At 42.8% G+C, this 20,593-nt stretch overlaps 1 protein-coding gene across 3 annotated transcripts in view; it reads right to left on the bottom strand.

Annotated features, from left to right (window-relative positions):
* The window catches only part of OTUD7A (OTU deubiquitinase 7A), a 187,757-nt gene that overhangs the window by 25,190 nt on the left and 141,974 nt on the right, over nucleotides 1–20,593 (bottom strand). For all 3 annotated transcript variants that reach the window (XM_075273582.1, XM_075273583.1, XM_075273584.1), the window contains 3 exons: nucleotides 9,279–9,380; nucleotides 7,982–8,109; nucleotides 6,513–6,625 (listed from right to left, as the gene is read on the bottom strand). In XM_075273582.1, coding sequence (XP_075129683.1) covers nucleotides 6,513–6,625; nucleotides 7,982–8,109; nucleotides 9,279–9,380 — 343 coding nt within the window. The remainder of the gene's footprint in view (nucleotides 1–6,512; nucleotides 6,626–7,981; nucleotides 8,110–9,278; nucleotides 9,381–20,593) is intronic.

Here is a 20,593-nt window from a genome sequence, read left to right as displayed (position 1 = left end):
ATTCCCGATTTAGTCTCCGATTATTATACTCTGGGGTCTGAAAAGACCCCAGAGTATAATAATTGTTTATGGGTGTCCACAGAGGGACACTATTGGGGTTAACACTGTGTGTGCAGGGGACACTATAGGGGTTAACACTGTGTGTGTAGGGGACACTATAGGGGTTAACACTGTGTGTGTAGGGGACACTATAGGGGTTAACACTGTGTGTGTAGGGGACACTATAGGGGTTAACACTGTGTGTGCAGGGGACACTATAGGGGTTAACACTGTGTGTGCAGGGGACACTATAGGGGTTAACACTGTGTGTGCAGGGGACACTATAGGGGTTAACACTGTGTGTGCAGGGGACACTATAGGGGTTAACACTGTGTGTGCAGGGGACACTATAGGGGTTAACACTGTGTGTGCAGGGGACACTATAGGGATTAACACTGTGTGTGCAGGGGACACTATAGGGGTTAACACTGTGTGTGCAGGGGACACTATAGGGGTTAACACTGTGTGTGCAGGGGACACTATAGGGGTTAACACTGTGTGTGCAGGGGACACTATAGGGGTTAACACTGTGTGTGCAGGGGACACTATAGGGGTTAACACTGTGTGTGCAGGGGACACTATAGGGGTTAACACTGTGTGTGCAGGGGACACTATAGGGGTTAACACTGTGTGTGCAGGGGACACTATAGGGGTTAACACTGTGTGTGCAGGGGACACTATAGGGGTTAACACTGTGTGTGCAGGGGACACTATAGAGGTTAACACTGTGTGTGCAGGGGACACTATAGGGGTTAACACTGTGTGTGCAGGGGACACTATTGGGGTTAATACTGTGTGTGCAGGGGACATTATTGGGGTTAATACTGTGTGTGCAGGGGACACTATTGGGGTTAATACTGTGTGCAGGGGCAAGTAAGTAAGGGACATAATAGAGTGCGGAGGAGGGGGTCAGTCGAGGTCTTCGGCGTCAGTTGGGATGGGGGGGGGGGCCCATGTCAAAAGTTTGCCACGGGGCCCCGCCATTCCTAGTTACGCCACTTCCTTTAAGATTAATTGATATGTCTCCTTAACATGTAAGCAAACCTCAGAACAGTAGTATTACCATTACCATCTGCCCCTACTTTTATGTAATGAAAGCAAGGAATGGTAAGCTTTTAAGTACCCATGCGAGCAATCAGGAACCTCCCCATCTTTTCTGGCATACTGAGACATTACTACTGATGATCTTTCCATCAGAGAGTTAATGTTATAATGGTGGGGTCTGATTCTGCCCCCGCTCCCACTGATTCGTTAATTTAAAGGACTGCAATACTCTGGAAAGTGCTCAGCCTCTTCATTACAGGCTGCTCCTATTCAGTAGGAACCACCACTATATAGTGGACTGGGCTGTAGCTCCGCTCCTATAACTTAAATAAATGCTGCCTACACACTATCCACTGCAGCAACTTCCGACTCTTGGAGGCTGCCAGAATAACTGGGTGTCGCACCCCCACAGATAAAATACTGAATACTTAACCTATGGATAGGTCATTAGTATGAAAACTTCATTTGAGGGCGGAAAACCCCTTTAGGCTAAAGTCACTTTATAGAACTCAGCTAAAAAATGGTGTGGAAAAAACACATTTTTTCATAGCGTTTTTCATTGCGTTTTTATCTGAGGATTTTCTTCCCTAAACGTATAGGGAAAACACCAACGTATCTGTAGGTATAGCTGACATATTGCGTTTTTCAAAAATGTGTGTGGTTTTGAAAACACAACTTTTTTGCTACATTTTTTTCTGCAATGTGTGGATGGGATTAGCCAGAATCTCATTCAGTTTGTTGGTAAAAAGCTGCTTTTTTTCTGCAATGTGGGGCTTTAGCCTTAAAGGGATTCTATCAATAAAATGACATTGTTGGTCCCTAACACGTAAAAAATAGCCTTTTTCTCCTACCTAGATGTTTTCCCCGCACCGCCGTTCAGTAGAAATCTGGATTTTCTTCTGTATGCAAATGAGTTCTCTCGCAGCACTGGGGGCGGTCCCCAGAGCTCAAAATCTCCAGCGACTCCTCGATCTTCTTCTGGACCTCCCTCTCCCCATGTCTTCTTCCGTCCTGGGTTTCAATCTTCTAGGCCTCGGGCAGAGCCGACTGCGCATGCCCACAGGCCACAAGAAAATGGCCGCTTATACCAGCTTACTGTGTAAATGGCCACTTACACAGCTTATTGTGTAAGTGGCCATTTTTCTTGTGGCCGCGGGCATGCACAGTCTGCTCTGCCCGAGGCCCGAGACCTAGGAGATTGAAAGCCAGGATGGAAGAAGACACAGGGAGAGGACGTTCCAGAAGAAAATAGAAGCGTCGCTAAAGATTTCTCTCGCAGCATTGGGGACGCCCCAGTGCTGTTTGAGCGCTGGGGATCGCCCCCAGTGCTGCGAGAGAACGCATTTGTATACAGAAGAAAACTGGGATCTCTACTGAACAGCAGCACGGAGAAGACATCTAAAGGTAGGAGAAGAATAGCCTTTATTAAGGCTATTCCTATGTGTTAGGGACAAAAAAATGTCTTTTTAATGATAGAATACCTTTAAGAATAGAAATTATATATGTAAACCTTGCCTAAATAGACATGTATGCTTGCAGGACAAGGGAAATTATTAACAAAAGTCGATGCTTATATGTGTCATAGGAATATACAGTATTTGCTATTTGTATCAAGGAAATAATAATGCAGATGACAATCCAAAGCCATTGTGTGAAGTGAGCCAAACAACAAATGTGAAGACCATATGTTAATGCTGCTCTATAGGAAATTTCTCAGCATACACAGAGAGCAAGGCTTGGATGATTATAAAAAAAAAAAAACTCATTATAAGAACCTGTATCGAGAAGCGTCAAGAGGGTTTTTCATGAAATGTGACAACACAAGCACTGTCTGTACGCAGGCTTATTCATCATATATCTCCATTAATACACTATTTATTCCCCCAGATGGGTATGTGGTTCTATAATAGCACATAACGGCAATCTCTAGAGTCTGGTACACTTTTATCACAGTTAATCTGAAGCATTTAAAAATACATTTAGCCTGAGATTTAATGAATGCATTCATAATCGCTGCCGCTTAGCTAATTCTTTCAAGCGAGTGCAAATGGATTCGGAAAAAAATGCATACAATCAGGCAACAGATATGGCGCGGCGTAGCGGAGGCCAACTAGGGTATTTGATGGTAATCATGCTTTGCTGATTGCAGAGTCTGGAGTTTAGTCAGCTGCTCATTGTGGATGCCTCATATTACTTTTCCCTAATATTCCCAGCTTTGTTTTCAGTTTTCTGAAATAGTGATATTTTTAACGAATAATCCATGGCAAAGGCCTTTGAAATGGTAAAATGTGACTCTTGAATACCCAACCCAAACATGCAACATATATAAATGCTGCAGCCCAACAGCCTTAACCAGCACTGATCTCCAACTCCAGAGCTAAAAGTTATTCCGCCTGTAGAATGAGCATGTACATTCTTTTTTTCCGGGAGCTGGAACAAACCGCTCCCGCAAAAAAGAACTGACCGGCTATCATTGATTTCAATGGGAGCAGTCTTTTTGGTCAGGATTTTGAGGCTGATACGGCCTCAAAATCCTGACCAAAATACCCCGTATTCAGCCTTACCTATCTTGTGGATATGTGATGAGGTGTGAATTTAGAAAAACTGCTTTACCCAGCAGTTGATTTGGAGCCTGATCATAAGACCATTGAAGGCTCCAGTGTCCTGTATTTTAAGGCCGTTGCAACTGGCAGATGTGTGTACTGGCACTGGATGGGCAATGTTCTAGCAGTAACATCTCTGTAACGGTGCGTTCACACGGAGTAACGTGCCGCGTGACCTGGCACATATACGGCGTGTGAAATTTTGAGCGCCGTATACGCTCCCATTGATTTCAATGGGAGCCTGGATCGTATACGCCGCAAAATAACGCGGCGTATATGATCCAGGCTCCCATTGAAATCAATGTGAGCATATACGGCGCTCAAAATCTCACACGCCGTATACGTGCCAGGTCATGCGGAACGTTACTCCGTGTGAACGCACTCTAAACAACACTGCGATGTGTTGGTTACTATTGTACATTATGCACATTGCTCTGTATCAGACACAATATTCTCAGTAATTTCCGGTAATTGGTAATGTGGCAGTCACAACAGCCTTGCTATTATATTACGACAACAGCACTACTATATACCTTACAATTATTCATGGGTCTACATTATTATTCAGAACAAGTCATGGGCAACATTTCACATCTGGGAACTTAAGAACAAAGAACTAGGAAACAAAACCAGGATTTATTATGGAGGTGTAGCTGGGATAATAAGAGTTAGGATATACACCTGAAAGTTTGCTATGGTATGTCTTACTATGCCTCTATGAATGGAGCTTCTTAGATCACCTAAAAACCTTCTGCTTAAAAATGAGAAATTTGCAACTCGCATCCCGTTTCCCACTGTTAAAAGCAAATACTAGATGTGACAGGTTACGTGAAGAAGTGGTACTAACAGAAGTTAAGACCACCAACCAGAGTGACTCACCCTATGACTAAGCACACAGTACTATCATTCTACACAGTACAGGTACCATGAAGCAGCCCACACAGTGCTAAGGAAAACCAAGGAGGGCATATCAGGCAAACATTCCTATTTTAGCAATAACATCCTGTCCTAGCTGCCAGCCCGATGATTTATAAGCATTGCTGACAGCGTAAAAAAATAGGCCTGCATTTAGAAAACTGGAGCAGCTAATATTTTTTATTAATGATAGACGCTAGGAAGCAAAGAGACACGTGGAAGGAATCGGACACCTATCCGAAACAGCAGAAGAGCCATCCCATATCGCTAGTGGCCATATTTGCCATATGTAATACTTCTGGAGTTATATACTCTTTAAAGTGTGTCTATAATCTAGATTCAGTGGCAATCACTATATACAAATTCCATGCCTGCTATTTATATACATGTAATCTATATACATTTGTATATGTGCCATCTACTGTATGTATCTAATCTACACATCAACTATCTCTGTCAGACCCATTCATGTAAAATGGGTAGAGGCAAATGCTTTATACAAAGTCTGGTGCAAAGTGCCTCAATTCTCATGACTGGTGGTGGTTACATCAGTCAGACCCTCACTGATCTGTAACATCCTCTATCCCATGAATTATAGTAGATATAGCGAAAAAATAAGCAGAACTCCAAGGTTAAAGTAAAAAACAAAACAAAAAACATGTCTTTATTCACCACGTAGTGACATTTCAGATCTTCAATTGAGCCTTTCCTGTGCTCCTATATATTAAAAACAATTACACATAAAATATTTCATATACAAAGCCATGAACCCCTTAAGGCAGTACTTGTGTTCATGATTATTAGCTCAGCACATGATCAGGAAGATCTAGCTGGACTATACACAGTGGAAATCACCAAACATGGCACTTTATACAGCTAAAGTGCGCATGTCCAGCATTATGTTCATAGAAGTATAAATATTGATACTACATTGTATTAAAACATTGCAATGCCTCATCTAACATTGTTAGTATGAACTGTGACCGAGTGTAATTAACTACCCCTCTACTAATTACTTTAATGCCCCATCTGACACGATTAGTGTGAAGAGGGACCAAGTATTATTAACTATTTCTCTATTAAGGCATGTCTCATCACCATAAAAATATGTGCTAATCGGTATTACCACTGGCCAATGATATACAATCACACATACTATATATGTAGTAAAAGGAATACAATAAACCAACTAGAAGAAGTAGTGAAAAGCCTAATGTAAGAATACTAGGAAGAGTAGCAGACAGGTGAGGAATGGTGACTGCAATTATAAAAACACACACATTATATAGTTTAACAACAAAAGAGCGCAGTGTGTAATTTATCAATGCATCCTATACATTTAACTTTAAATAAATAAAGAAATAATAAAATGAAACAAAGGAGCGTTAAAAGGGGTTGTCCATTTTCAGCAAATAAATGTTATCGTTTGTATAAAACAAAGTTCTACAATTTTCCAAAATAACTCCTGAATCAATTCCACATGGTTTTCTGTCATTCATTGTTTACTTCAGTGGATAAAATCAGTCCATGGTCATGTGATATACAGTCCATAGTCATGTGATATACCGTCCATGGTCATGTGATGGACACAGGTGCACAGCTTGTTACAATCACAGTTTAGTAATCAGAGCTCTGTCTTGTAATGACCTGTGCGCTTATCACATGACCATGGACTGTATATTAAATGGCATTTGACTGATCTTAATCTACTAGAAAAAACCTTGAGGAATTGATACAGGAAGTATATTGGAGAAAGTTAGAACTTCTCTTTATACAAATGATATTTATTTGCTTAAACTGGACAAATGAGGGTAAATAAAAAAATATCCGTATTTCTAAATGATAATTTGAATTCACTTCCCAGGAAAGAGTTCACACCCATCAAGATGTTTCTAGATAGACAAAACTTACCCACCACCAGAGCCTCCATTCTTGCTGAAGTGTGTTCGAGGCTCACTGGAGGCCAACTTTAACAACTCATTCCACTCCCTCTCCCACTCATCTTCTGTGTAAACCAGCCCAGACTGAAAGAAAAGGTCAAAATGATGGCAGTAGTACAAACTGAAGTCAAGTTCTATAAGAAAATGTTCCATTTCTACAGCAGTTCTTATGTTTCTCATTACCTAGTATCAACGGCCATTACACCAATTTCACCAAAAAGACTAATAATAATCCTTTTGGAAGGGTTCGGTAAATGGTAAATATATGGCTTATGGTGTTTAGGCCATAGGTTATAATATACGTGCAAGCTTAAAAGATTTTAAATGGAACCTAATGCATTGAAACTGTTGCTTAGTCTATATACAGCGTAGTATAAAAGAGGAGGAAATGAGCAGATTGATGTGTAGCAGAATATGTATTTTACTCATTTAAATCCCTGCTTAACCTGGTTATCCCTAGATATTCCAATAATAATGTTAAAATAGCGCCACCTGCTGTTTTCATGAATAGCCCTTTCTGTGTCCATCTCAATTAATGTACTGAGGTAGACATGATGCTAAGACTGCCTTCTCTCTCTGCTCCACCAAGTATGCAGGGCTGACTTCATCTCAAGCTGAACCATCTTCCCTTCTTGTTAGAGGAGATGCTGAGCAAACAATAAGAGAAATGTAAATGAAATACAAGTTGTACTGAACCTTTTCCCATAGATTTACATTTCGATCCTACTGTTCTATTACACGCTGTCCTCATTCCCATGAATGTACAGTAGTCACTTGGAGATAAAATGCTTCTGACCTGTGACATCCAATACTGTCATATAATTCACTATAATGGTTTATTTTGGGTCAATATTAAGAATAGCCTAACTCTGTCAGATATGGGGTATTAGCCACCAAGAAATTAGCGCATTATGGCTCCTTTCCTTCAGAAAAAATTGCCATTACTGGCATGAGTTGTGGCTGCTACTCCATATCTGTCCCATTTACTAAAGATGAAGTGCTCTTCAACCAGCCTGGATTTTTCCATAATTTTTGGGCTGTCCTTTTTCACCCAGGAACTATGATGATTGCATAGAATTCTTATGTACGCATATAACTCAGATGTTTGCCAGAGACATAATGTATATATTCAGTGACGGCGTCCCCAGCGTCATCAATAACATCCACGATAAGTGGGTTATAATTTGTCTTCCAGTGAAAACAACAATGATAATACTCCTGAGACATTCTACAGGGTGACCTTGGCAATACTCCATGAAGACTCTAGAGAATGCAGTACTTAGCATGCAGGAAGGGTAAAATATGGTAAATGTGGAGAAATTCACTAGAGTCCAATTACAACGTCACTGTAGACAGGTGCCTTTGTGTGTTAATAAAGTGGTTATAAGAAGGTGCTTTCACGTGTACAGGCAGCAGGAGTTAAGAAACTGAAATGAATACCTCCTTATTCTGCTGTGTCTGCTGCCACTTCCATCGTCTTTTCAGTGCTTCCCTCTCTGCGCCGCTTCTCATCATGGTATAAAGAGCTTTCCTTAGAACAAGATCTCGGTCATGAAATCCCCACATTCCTATTGTATAAAACATAAGACAGTTTGCTAATAAAACCAAATGGACATACAAAGGTATAATACACAGCAGATATCCCGCACTGTAAGTTTCATTCATACATAGGCTTTTGTTTCATACACATGGTTCCAATTCAAAAAGGCAGTCCCACCAATAGGACGACACTGGGCCCAGATGCAGATGATACGTATCAACTATACAAAATACAAAAAGTGGCAGCCAACCACTGCAATAATAGCATAGTGTATAGGGTCAATAAAGGATGGTTTAGTGGTGTTATACAATTTCTTATAGAACCTGATAGTTACATCATAAATTGAATAAGATGGAATGTCTTACTAGTGTAGAGATAAAAGATGCCAGGGCATGTTTTCGTTATTAGATGCATTGCAATATATGTATGTACTGTAGATAAGTACAGTAAGTGGATCAGCTATTCATATACAGGTAGTCCTCGGGTTATGACGGTCTCGGGTTACGATGTTTTGTGGTTACGACTAGAGATGAGTGAGTAGTATTCGATTGAGTACTCGTTCGAATACTATCGCAGTAAAGATTCAATTCAGAATCAGCGTTGATTTGCTGAATGCTATAGCATTCGGCAAATCAACGCTGCTTCTGCAGCAGGCTCGTCCTTGCTAGTCAGGAGAGCTGGCAGCTTGGGTTTATGCGGGAGCTGACTTTTTCTCATAGGAATGCATTGACCAGCGTTGATTGGCCAGTGTACAGTATTCAGCCAATCAACGCTGGTTCTGCTGGAGGCTTGTCTGTTAGGAGGCGGAGTCTAAGATCGGATCACAGCAGTCTCCATTGTGGGCCGATCTTAGACTCCGCCTCCTCACAGTCCCCCAGCGTTGATTGGCCGAATGCTGTACACTGGCCAATCAACGCTGGTCAATGCATTCCTATGAGAAAAAAAGTCAGCTCCCGCATAAACACAAGCTGCCAGCTCTCCCTGTATAGTACGCGATTTAGTGTGCAGCGGCTCAGAACCGAGGAAGACTGTACTGTACTGTATATGGTACAGTACTGTATGTTTCCGACTTACGCTGAAAACCGGTTTACGACACCACGTAGGAACGGATCAACGTTGTAAGTCGAGGACTACCTGTATAGTTTACTACAGTAAATGAGGTATCTTGATGAACAGAAGTAGAAGTTTGGATCTTACCCAAAGAGGCAGCATGTAGAAGGCAGTTCCCATCACCCGTTGTAGCTAATGGCAGGAGACGTTTGCAGCTTGAGCAGGTTGTAGACCACCAGTTCAGTCTCCCTAGGGCAATATGGTAGAGATAATTAGCAGTCTGCAATATCGCAGATGTGACATTAATAGGGAATACTATAGTCTATACATATGTGTGTGCATGCACATTGGAAGTGCAAAACATATAGATGCATGAAAATTAAGAAAGTGCTGTGTAGAGTAGATGGAGAAAAGACTGTACACTGTGGATAAAAACTGACCAGCCATAAGTGAAATAGAACTTTTCCTACTAAACAAGATTACTATTATAATGGCATTTTAATCTGAATTTGTCCAAGTGCAATATTTAGAATAATGTAAACCTTCATCTTATGCTAACCGCAATTTTTTTTGTAAATGGGCCTTAACAATGTGATTTTTAGGATCAAAGTTTTGTACTGAATACATAAAAAGATCTTCAACAACTATAAAGAGCTCCAAGTGCCTTGCATAGAATAAAATTATGACATTTTGGATGCCTGCCTAGAACACTAGTCGGAGTTTAGGAACTTGATACAGTGTTTTGAAAGAGGTTGTGCCATCAATATAAATGGCAATAGGTACACTCAAAATGCATTTTAAAGTAATTTGGTAAAGTATTATTATTATTATTATTATTATTAATTACTAGCTGCTACCCGCGACTTCGTCTGCGGTGATTGTAGAAATGTGTAAATCGAGTCGCGGGTGAAATTCTACGATCGTGTTTATGCAGTGTTAACGCTGCGTACACGCGGCTGTAAACGCGCACCGTAAATAGTGCGGCGCAGACGTTCCCGTAACGGGGCGCTCGGCGTAAAAATAAGCACCAAATGAGCGCCGCGTTACGCCATGTGAATGGACCCTTACATGTGTATTTGTAGACATGTATTTTCAGCAAATACATGGGCGTTTAGTGGGTGTGAAGGCGAGCAGGGGGTGCGCTGAATAATACAATGCATTGCAATATTAATGTATTGCAATGCATTGCCTAATAGTGTGAGTGTATGCAGGCGTAATTTTTAGTTCAGTTAGTAGAGTGGGGGATTTCGGAGGCGAGGATAGGTAATGTGTGTTTCACAGTATTGTTTTTTTTTTTTAATTTTTTTATTTTAATGCTACTGAGGTTTGCAGGCTGCATCCAGCAACTTGCAAAACAATACCGTTGTACACCAGCAGGGGGTGTCCTGAACAATGCAATGCATTGCAATCGTAATGTATTGCTATGTATTGCATAATCGTGCCAGTGCTATTGCAGGCTACGTAGCATAGCCTGCAGCAGCCCGGACACACTGAGCTGTGTGTGAGGCGTGGGAGAGCTAGCGGCTGCTATAGGAACCTTCGCGGCGGCAGCCTAGCCAAGTGTAGGCGGCGGAGATGAGCAGGAGGATGCCTCCGCGCAGCGAGGGACAGACGGGAGCCGCGGGACAGGTAAGAGAAGGCGGCGGAGGACGCAAAGTTGGCAGGAACCGGAGACATGACGGGGGTAGCGCAGTGTATGCGCGATTGTGTAAGGGAAGGGCTATGGCGTACATGAACTTACCAGTGTCGAGCTGGTGGATGGATCGTGCAGAGGAAACAGCAGGGAGGTGATAGCAGCGTCGGGTACTGTTGCGGGCTGGAGGCACGATTTCTTGTGCTGCAGCCTAAGGTGGAGGCGCAAAATGGTGGCGTGCTAGTAACACATTCTTTATGTGTGCAAAGTGCACATGCTCCTGTGAAGCTAGTGGAGTAGTGTGGTGGGCGGTGCTGCTGATCCTCCCAGCGGTGGGGGTCGGCAAACATGGCTGGTCCGGAGAGTGACAGAGGTAGGTTCCTGCAGGATGGTGAAGGTGAGGGTGAAAGTGGGAAAGTATATGTGAGTGTGTGGGGTTAGGTGCTAGGCTGTAGGGGGTAATGTGAAGTTTAGGGGCTTGCTATGGTCCAAAGTGTGTGAGATTGCAGAGATGGTGAGGTCAGTTTGTTTTTTGTGAGGTTCGTGTGGAAAACCTATGTGGATTATTGTGTTCAAAAGTAGCCTATTGCGCAATCGGGTGTATTAACTATGTTTGAGGAAAATTTCAGCCAAATCAGTGGAGCGGGTTTTGCGTGATTGACCGCCAAACATCCGAACATCCAAAGCCACAAACCCACAAACTCACAAACATTTCACATTTATAATAATAGGATAATGAAAAAATATTAAATATTTTCTTGAAGAAATGTCTTAATTATCTGCTTGTAATAGCACCTATCGGTGGTTAAAATGTATAGGTCTTGTGGTAAGTCTGTTTTAGACATGAATTCTCAGTAGAATATTGAAAAACTGAAAAAAGTAAGCATGCTGTATCTTTAAAGGGAGTCTATTAGTTCCAAAATAGCTCCCAAACCAAAGACAGTTCTGTGTAGGGGCTCTTAATAGGAGCAGAAACTTACCTTTGTGGCCACAAACTGATGAAGCAATGCAGAAATAATCATCCTTTTTATAGATATGCAAATCAACCTGCAATTACACCAGGGGGCGGGGTCTGACTTGCTTGATTTGCCTACAGGCAGCTGTCACACAGATAGAGACTAAAAAGATCATTCACATCTATAGGAGTGACATTGGGCAGAGATTCCAAAGGAGAACTGGAACCCTTGTCGCTGAAGGCAAATATATTAAATCAAGCCCATGTGTATTTGCCAGCAGATTTGTATACCCATGAAAAGATGATTCTCTCTTCATTGCTTCATTGATTTGTGGTCACAATGATATATTTCTGCTCCTACATGGCACAACTATTGGTTCAAGAGGCATTTTGGATCTGAAAAAGATACAGTATGCCTGTGCTTTCTGTTTGACAATACAGCAGAAGCTGTACTGTGTTCCAATGGACGTGAATATCAGAGCCTCAGTAGAACGGATAGACCTATGTATATGGACCACAAGCAAATAAATGATATTACTGCGAGGAATATATTTTTTTTTATAACAATACTTTGCAATGTTACTCTAAAATTTATATCCAATGTGCTTACTTGTATTGATGGCACAACCTGTTTAATTTAGTTCAATTTACAATGGCTTGAACTGTATACAGCTAAGCCACCCCTGTGGAGCCTACCAGCAGCGAGAACTATCATTTAATCATTTTATAAGGCGGTTTTGAGTGGAAGGAGCTCAAATTGCTATATAGAAACTTTTTTTTTTTTACTTACAAATTATATAATGATAAAAGTGGGCACCCGTTTAGGGCCTGTTCTCATGTACAATTTGCCTGAATTTACAATGAAATAACAATGTATAACAAGTTATCGGACATTTTGTGGCATTTAGTGGGTCATTTTTATCACAGAACTGTATGAGTAGATCTGGAGGTTATTTCTTAGAACGAGTTCATTAACTCTCTGCTGAGCCCATAATAGATAAAGGTCATTTCATGTATAAATTCTAGCATACTCTCCTCTCAGTGTTTCGTATGTAGCCAGGGGGTCTGATAGCAGATTTATTTGCCATGGTGCTACAGTATGACACAAGGTTAGCCCTTAAAGCGCTTGCCTGATATTTTATTCTATTGAATCATACTTTATCACAGTTTTGTATAATTATAGAAAGTGTTCCCAGAGGTGTCTTCTCTATTCATTGTTTAGATATGTCCTTGAACTACAAAGGATAAAGCTAAATCATTGGAGAGGAATGAGGTCTCTGTGAACCACCACTTCAGGCTGATCGTGGCATGAATTACTCTGCCAATACCATGAGAATATAACGCTACCACCGCAATCTAAATTGGCGTACCACTGTTCTACCTGTAAAATACAAGATTATTATACAGCTGGTACTCATGTACATGATAAGAAATACCAATACCAGAAAACATTGTATTCTAATGCTCAAAAGGTCACCCATAGCTGTAAGGGATAGACATGATGAAGTTAAGGTGATACCAACTATAAATTTCTATGAATAACTGTAAAAATCAAGCTGTTTGCTCAAAGATTTTGATGCCTAAAGCTCACGCACACACTGAACTTTTTTTTTTTTTTTACACTAAATGACACATAAAACTATACAATTTTAGCAGTTTCATAATGAATCTATATAATATGGCATCTTATGTTTACAACAATTGTCAGAAGAGCTTTTTAAAGAGGACCTTACACCACCTTCAACAAGTCCGGCTCTTTGCATGATTTAATAGACACCGATTCTGCCACAATTAGATTTTTTTCTCTAGCCCCCACCATTCCTGAGCAATCAATGTTGTTAGTTTTGGTGTCTGATATGCTACTTCGGCTCTGTACGTAAGGAGGGCTGTGTCAGGCAGGAGCAGACAAGGGGTGTGATTCTGAGCTCTAACACTGGCTGCCTCAGACTGAAGCTCTGAATCACGTCTTCCTGTCGGACGCTCTTCTGACATTACAGAACTTAAATGGCACATCAGGCACCAAAATTGTTGCTTGGGATCGGTTGGTGCTAAAAAATAAATTCCAATGGCACATGATTTAGTGGTGCAGCGCCTATTAACAGATGCTAAGAACTTGAATTGGTGGAGGTGGTGAAAGGTCCTCTTTAATATAAACATAATCCATCCAGAATGCTTGCAATTCTGAAGCACACTGGACCCATGAGGAATCCTGCTTCCACATCAAGCCGCTTCCACACTAATGACACACTGATGCAGAATTTTAATAGCTGAATTACTCCCACAATACAATGGAAACAAATTTTCAATCAGGTCTTTGGAAAAAAAAATCTAAGTCACAGCTAACACAACAGGTATTACTGGAACTGACATCAGTTTTGTAAGAAAATATATGCTCACAAATGTTGTACTATGCAATATATAGCATGTAGAAAGCTACGCTAGCATTCAGGCCACACATAATGGTAATACAGATAGTATTGCTATCAGGGGCCGGCTTGACATTATAATAAATAGGGACTGACGCTTCAGATCATTATTTTTCGCTGCTGACTAGTAGGGTTACTGTAGTACCTGGAGTCAGTATAGTTTCCATTATAAGCGTAAGCATGCTCCAGCTAAAATGGATAAAAGTTGTCTGATTATTTCACAGCTGTTTTACATCCATCTGGGACCCATTTTTATGGATCCTTCATAGACTTCTGTCTATTAAGGGATCTGAGAAAATGGTTAAAGATAGAACATGCTTTACTTTTGGAAAGGCCGTTAAAACAAGCCATAAAAATTGGACATGTAAATAGACACAGAAATCAATCTGTTCTAAAAATCATGGTGTGATGTCCATTACAAAATTGGCCTTCACACGGCCATTATTCACCTTCATGCGAGCCTAGCCTAAAGTTTATGTTTAGCACTCCATCTACCCTGTTCACACCCGGCTGTCAAACTCTGCCAAGTAAATGGAAGGGTTTAAGGGCTTCACATCTGGGTTTTGTTTGACATCGGGATTTACTTTTGGGTTTGTTTTGAGATTTTCTTTGGCATCTGAACTACTGTTCATGCAAACACTTAACTGTTACTTCCCCCAGAAATGTTTTTAATACACCAATATTAAAAAAGTCACAGATTTTATTAATTCATAGAATAAAAATCGACACAATTGTCAGAAAGTTAAAAACATGGAAGAGCTCCTTTTAAGAGAACCTTTTATGTCCTGATAGATGTTCAGTATTACATACTGCTAGAAAGCCCTCAACATGCTGAATTCAGCACACTGTCATCTTTCCCAGTGTGCACTCCGGCGCTTGAGATAAAGGTCTGTTAGTGCTATTAATGGGCTAAAAGTACACCCAAATACTTATTTACTTATTTCAGTTTTTTGTGGGAGCTCCTGGTATCGTCAGAATTTGTTTACTTGGTGTTAGCTTCCTACTATGTAGTTTCTTGTGTACCTTCCACACTACCTCCATGTCACTGTTGCTCCACCATCCTCACTCCGTAAACCCCCCTCCCATTCTCTCTAGATAAGCTATCCCACCCACTACTAGTTTACGCCCCCACCCCCACACTGTCTCCCCAGCTAAGCTATTCCACCCACTACTAAGAAGCATGGCTAGTATAGGAAAAATACTTTACAGGCTAAGGCCCCATGTAGGGGCCACAGGGAAACACCATGGCGGAATCACACTGCAGTTTTTCCCAAAGCTCTTTTCACAGAAATTCCAGTTTTCCTCTGCGGACTTTCTGCTTCAAATATACCTGTACAGAAAACATCTGTGTTTCCGTAGAGATTTACCATAACACTGCAATTTCAAAAAACTGTTGCATGTCCTCTGTGAATATTTTTCTGCAATGTGTGGATGGAATTAGCCAGAATCCCATCTACTCAGCAATTACTGTAAAAATCCCTGTTTTTGCCATGTGTTTGCACTATGTGGGGACCAGGCCTGAGGCTGAGGACCCACTTTCAAGAAATACAGCTTTTTTTTTTTTAAATGGAGGTAGAAATACAAGTACTCCCTATATATTTCCCATTCCTTTTCTAGCTCTTCTTTGCTTTGGCTCAAAAAACCACAGCAAAATTTGCAAAGAAAAAAAAAAAAAAAGCTGTGTTTTCACAACGTGGGGCTTTAGCCTAAAACCAGTTGCTTTGCATAGACAAAGTATTTGGTCACTGCATATGATATTCTATCTGCTGTTTCTACTTCCATTATCCTTGCTACTACTACAAACTAGCTACAGAAATCATAGAAACATATGCAGAATGTCCTTTGAAAAAAAAATAAAAAATTCTCCATTGCTAAATCCCTGATGTAAAGAACTGTGGAGAAACAGTAATGAGAAATGTGTCATTTTCACAGTCTCCTCACAACAGATTGTACATCACATTGACAACAAGATGCTTATGAGATTACATTGTATATAAGGAAATAATGGAATCTTAAAAATTATTTATTGATCTGAAATTCTGCCTATAACCAAATAAAAGAAAAGAAAAAAAAATGTAACTAGTTTTATGATCCCATAGGAGACACAAATGACAGGAGTGAAACTGGTCTTATATCCAATTATTTAACACCCATACAAAATCAGTGCTATCCTATAAAGGTGCAGGATTGACACTGTTGGTGCAATTTAGTGTCCATAAAATATGGCCCCGTGTAACAATCATACAGTATATCCATCTATGATCATAGAATAGAAGTAAAATCTTTGCCTTTTCAGTTTGTTAGTTTAAATAATTATTCCCAACTCAAGAAATTGATGCTGACATGGGAAAAACTGCTGTCCTAACCACCAAAGAAGGACTTATGGCCATTGATTTATAAAAGAGAGTCTATCACCTCCTCCAAGCACATTCACCTACCACCACCACACTACAGAGCACATTACAGTGATCAATAATATACCTTTTAGAGATGAGCGAACACTAAAATGTTCGAGGTTCGAAATTCGATTCGAACAGCCGCTCAATGTTCGTGTGTTCGAACGGGTTTCGAACCCCATTATAGTCTATGGGGAACAGATACTCGTTAAGGGGGAAACCCAAATCCGTGTCTGGAGGGTCACCAAGTCCACTATGACACCCCAGGAAATGATGCCAACACCTCTGGAATGACACTGGGACAGCAGGGGAAGCATGTCTGGGGGCATCTAACACACCAAAGACCCTCTATTACCCCAACATCACAGCCTAACAACTACACACTTTACACACTCAATACCACCTCTCTGACAGTAGGAAAACACCTTGAAACATGTGTATTTGGCACTTGCAGTGAGGAGAGCTTGTCACCAGCAGTGAATTTGGCCCTTGTAGTAAGTTGAGGTTGGCACCAACATTTGTTTTGAAAATCAGGGTGGATTGAGCCTCTAACCAGCAGAGTTTGGGCAAATTCATGGTGGAGGGAGCCTCTAAAAACCCCAGTTTGGACCAATTCATGGTGGAGGGAGCCTCTAACCAGCCCAGTTTGGGCAAATTCATGGTGGAGGGAGCCTCTAAAAAACCCAGTTTGGACCAATTCATGGTGGAGGGAGCCTCTAACCAGCCCAGTTTGGGCAAATTCATGGTGGAGGGAGCCTCTAACCAGCCCAGTTTGGACCAATTCATGGTGGAGGGAGCCTCTAACCAGCCCAGTTTGGACCAATTAATGGTGGAGGGAGCCTCTAACCACCCCAGTTTGGACCAATTCATGGTGGAGGGAGCCTCTAAACAGCCCAGTTTGGGCAAATTCATGGTGGAGGGAGCCTCTAAAAAACCCAGTTTGGACCAATTCATGGTGGAGGGAGCCTCTAACCAGCCCAGTTTGGACCAATTAATGGTGGAGGGAGCCTCTAAACAGCCAAGTTTGGACCAATTCATGGTGGAGGGAGCCTCTAAAAACCCCAGTTTGGACCAATTCATGGTGGAGGGAGCCTCTAACCAGCCCAGTTTGGGCAAATTCATGGTGGAGGGAGCCTCTAAACAGCCCAGTTTGGGCAAATTCATGGTGGAGGGAGCCTCTAACCAGCCCAGTTTGGACCAATTAATGGTGGAGGGAGCCTCTAACCAGCCCAGTTTGGACCAATTAATGGTGGAGGGAGCCTCTAACCACCCCAGTTTGGACCAATTCATGGTGGAGGGAGCCTCTAACCAGCCCAGTTTGGACCAATTCATGGTGGAGGGAGCCTCTAAAAACCCCAGTTTGGACCAATTCATGGTGGAGGGAGCCTCTAAACAGCCCAGTTTGGGCAAATTCATGGTGGAGGGAGCCTCTAAAAACCCCAGTTTGGACCAATTCATGGTGGAGGGAGCCTCTAACCAGCCCAGTTTGGGCAAATTCATGGTGGAGGGAGCCTCTAAAAAACCCAGTTTGGACCAATTCATGGTGGAGGGAGCCTCTAACCAGCCCAGTTTGGGCAAATTCATGGTGGAGGGAGCCTCTAACCAGCCCAGTTTGGACCAATTAATGGTGGAGGGAGCCTCTAACCAGCCCAGTTTGGACCAATTAATGGTGGAGGGAGCCTCTAACCACCCCAGTTTGGACCAATTCATGGTGGAGGGAGCCTCTAAACAGCCCAGTTTGGGCAAATTCATGGTGGAGGGAGCCTCTAAAAAACCCAGTTTGGACCAATTCATGGTGGAGGGAGCCTCTAACCAGCCCAGTTTGGACCAATTAATGGTGGAGGGAGCCTCTAAACAGCCAAGTTTGGACCAATTCATGGTGGAGGGAGCCTCTAAAAACCCCAGTTTGGACCAATTCATGGTGGAGGGAGCCTCTAACCAGCCCAGTTTGGGCAAATTCATGGTGGAGGGAGCCTCTAAACAGCCCAGTTTGGGCAAATTCATGGTGGAGGGAGCCTCTAACCAGCCCAGTTTGGACCAATTAATGGTGGAGGGAGCCTCTAACCAGCCCAGTTTGGACCAATTAATGGTGGAGGGAGCCTCTAACCAGCCCAGTTTGGACCAATTAATGGTGGAGGGAGCCTCTAACCACCCCAGTTTGGACCAATTCATGGTGGAGGGAGCCTCTAACCAGCCCAGTTTGGACCAATTCATGGTGGAGGGAGCCTCTAAAAAACCCAGTTTGGACCAATTCATGGTGGAGGGAGCCTCTAAACAGCCCAGTTTGGGCAAATTCATGGTGGAGGGAGCCTCTAAAAAACCCAGTTTGGACCAATTCATGGTGGAGGGAGCCTCTAACCAGCCCAGTTTGGACCAATTAATGGTGGAGGGAGCCTCTAAACAGCCAAGTTTGGACCAATTCATGGTGGAGGGAGCCTCTAAAAACCCCAGTTTGGACCAATTCATGGTGGAGGGAGCCTCTAACCAGCCCAGTTTGGACCAATTAATGGTGGAGGGAGCCTCTAACCAGCCCAGTTTGGACCAATTAATGGTGGAGGGAGCCTCTAAACAGCCAAGTTTGGACCAATTCATGGTGGAGGGAGCCTCTAAAAACCCCAGTTTGGACCAATTCATGGTGGAGGGAGCCTCTAACCAGCCCAGTTTGGGCAAATTCATGGTGGAGGGAGCCTCTAAACAGCCCAGTTTGGGCAAATTCATGGTGGAGGGAGCCTCTAACCAGCCCAGTTTGGACCAATTAATGGTGGAGGGAGCCTCTAACCAGCCCAGTTTGGACCAATTCATGGTGGAGGGAGCCTCTAACCAGCCCAGTTTGGACCAATTAATGGTGGAGGGAGCCTCTAACCACCCCAGTTTGGACCAATTCATGGTGGAGGGAGCCTCTAACCAGCCCAGTTTGGACCAATTCATGGTGGAGGGAGCCTCTAAAAAACCCAGTTTGGACCAATTCATGGTGGAGGGAGCCTCTAAACAGCCCAGTTTGGGCAAATTCATGGTGGAGGGAGCCTCTAAAAAACCCAGTTTGGACCAATTCATGGTGGAGGGAGCCTCTAACCAGCCCAGTTTGGACCAATTAATGGTGGAGGGAGCCTCTAAACAGCCAAGTTTGGACCAATTCATGGTGGAGGGAGCCTCTAAAAACCCCAGTTTGGACCAATTCATGGTGGAGGGAGCCTCTAACCAGCCCAGTTTGGACCAATTAATGGTGGAGGGAGCCTCTAACCAGCCCAGTTTGGACCAATTAATGGTGGAGGGAGCCTCTAACCACCCCAGTTTGGACCAATTCATGGTGGAGGGAGCCTCTAAACAGCCAAGTTTGGACCAATTCATGGTGAAGGGAGCCTCTAAAAACCCGTTTGGACCAATTCATGGTGGAGGGAGCCTCTAACCAGCCCAGTTTGGGCAAATTCATGGTGGAGGGAGCCTCTAAACAGCCCAGTTTGGGCAAATTCATGGTGGAGGGAGCCTCTAACCAGCCCAGTTTGGACCAATTAATGGTGGAGGGAGCCTCTAACCAGCCCAGTTTGGACCAATTAATGGTGGAGGGAGCCTCTAACCACCCCAGTTTGGACCAATTCATGGTGGAGGGAGCCTCTAAACAGCCAAGTTTGGACCAATTCATGGTGGAGGGAGCCTCTAAAAACCCCAGTTTGGACCAATTCATGGTGGAGGGAGCCTCTAACCAGCCCAGTTTGGACCAATTAATGGTGGAGGGAGCCTCTAAACAGCCAAGTTTTGGGAAATTCATGGTGGAGGGAGCCTCTAACCAGCCCAGTTTGGACCAATTCATGGTGGAGGGAGCCTCTAAACAGCCCAGTTTGGGCAAATTCATGGTGGAGGGAGCCTCTAAAAAACCCAGTTTGGACCAATTCATGGTGGAGGGAGCCTCTAACCAGCCCAGTTTGGACCAATTAATGGTGGAGGGAGCCTCTAAACAGCCAAGTTTGGACCAATTCATGGTGGAGGGAGCCTCTAAAAACCCCAGTTTGGACCAATTCATGGTGGAGGGAGCCTCTAACCAGCCCAGTTTGGGC

This window comes from Leptodactylus fuscus, chromosome 5 (genome assembly GCF_031893055.1).
Source record: "Leptodactylus fuscus isolate aLepFus1 chromosome 5, aLepFus1.hap2, whole genome shotgun sequence".
Lineage (NCBI taxonomy): Eukaryota > Metazoa > Chordata > Amphibia > Anura > Leptodactylidae > Leptodactylus > Leptodactylus fuscus.
Note: the sequence above shows the minus strand (reverse complement) of the source record. Positions and strands in the feature narration are given on the sequence as shown.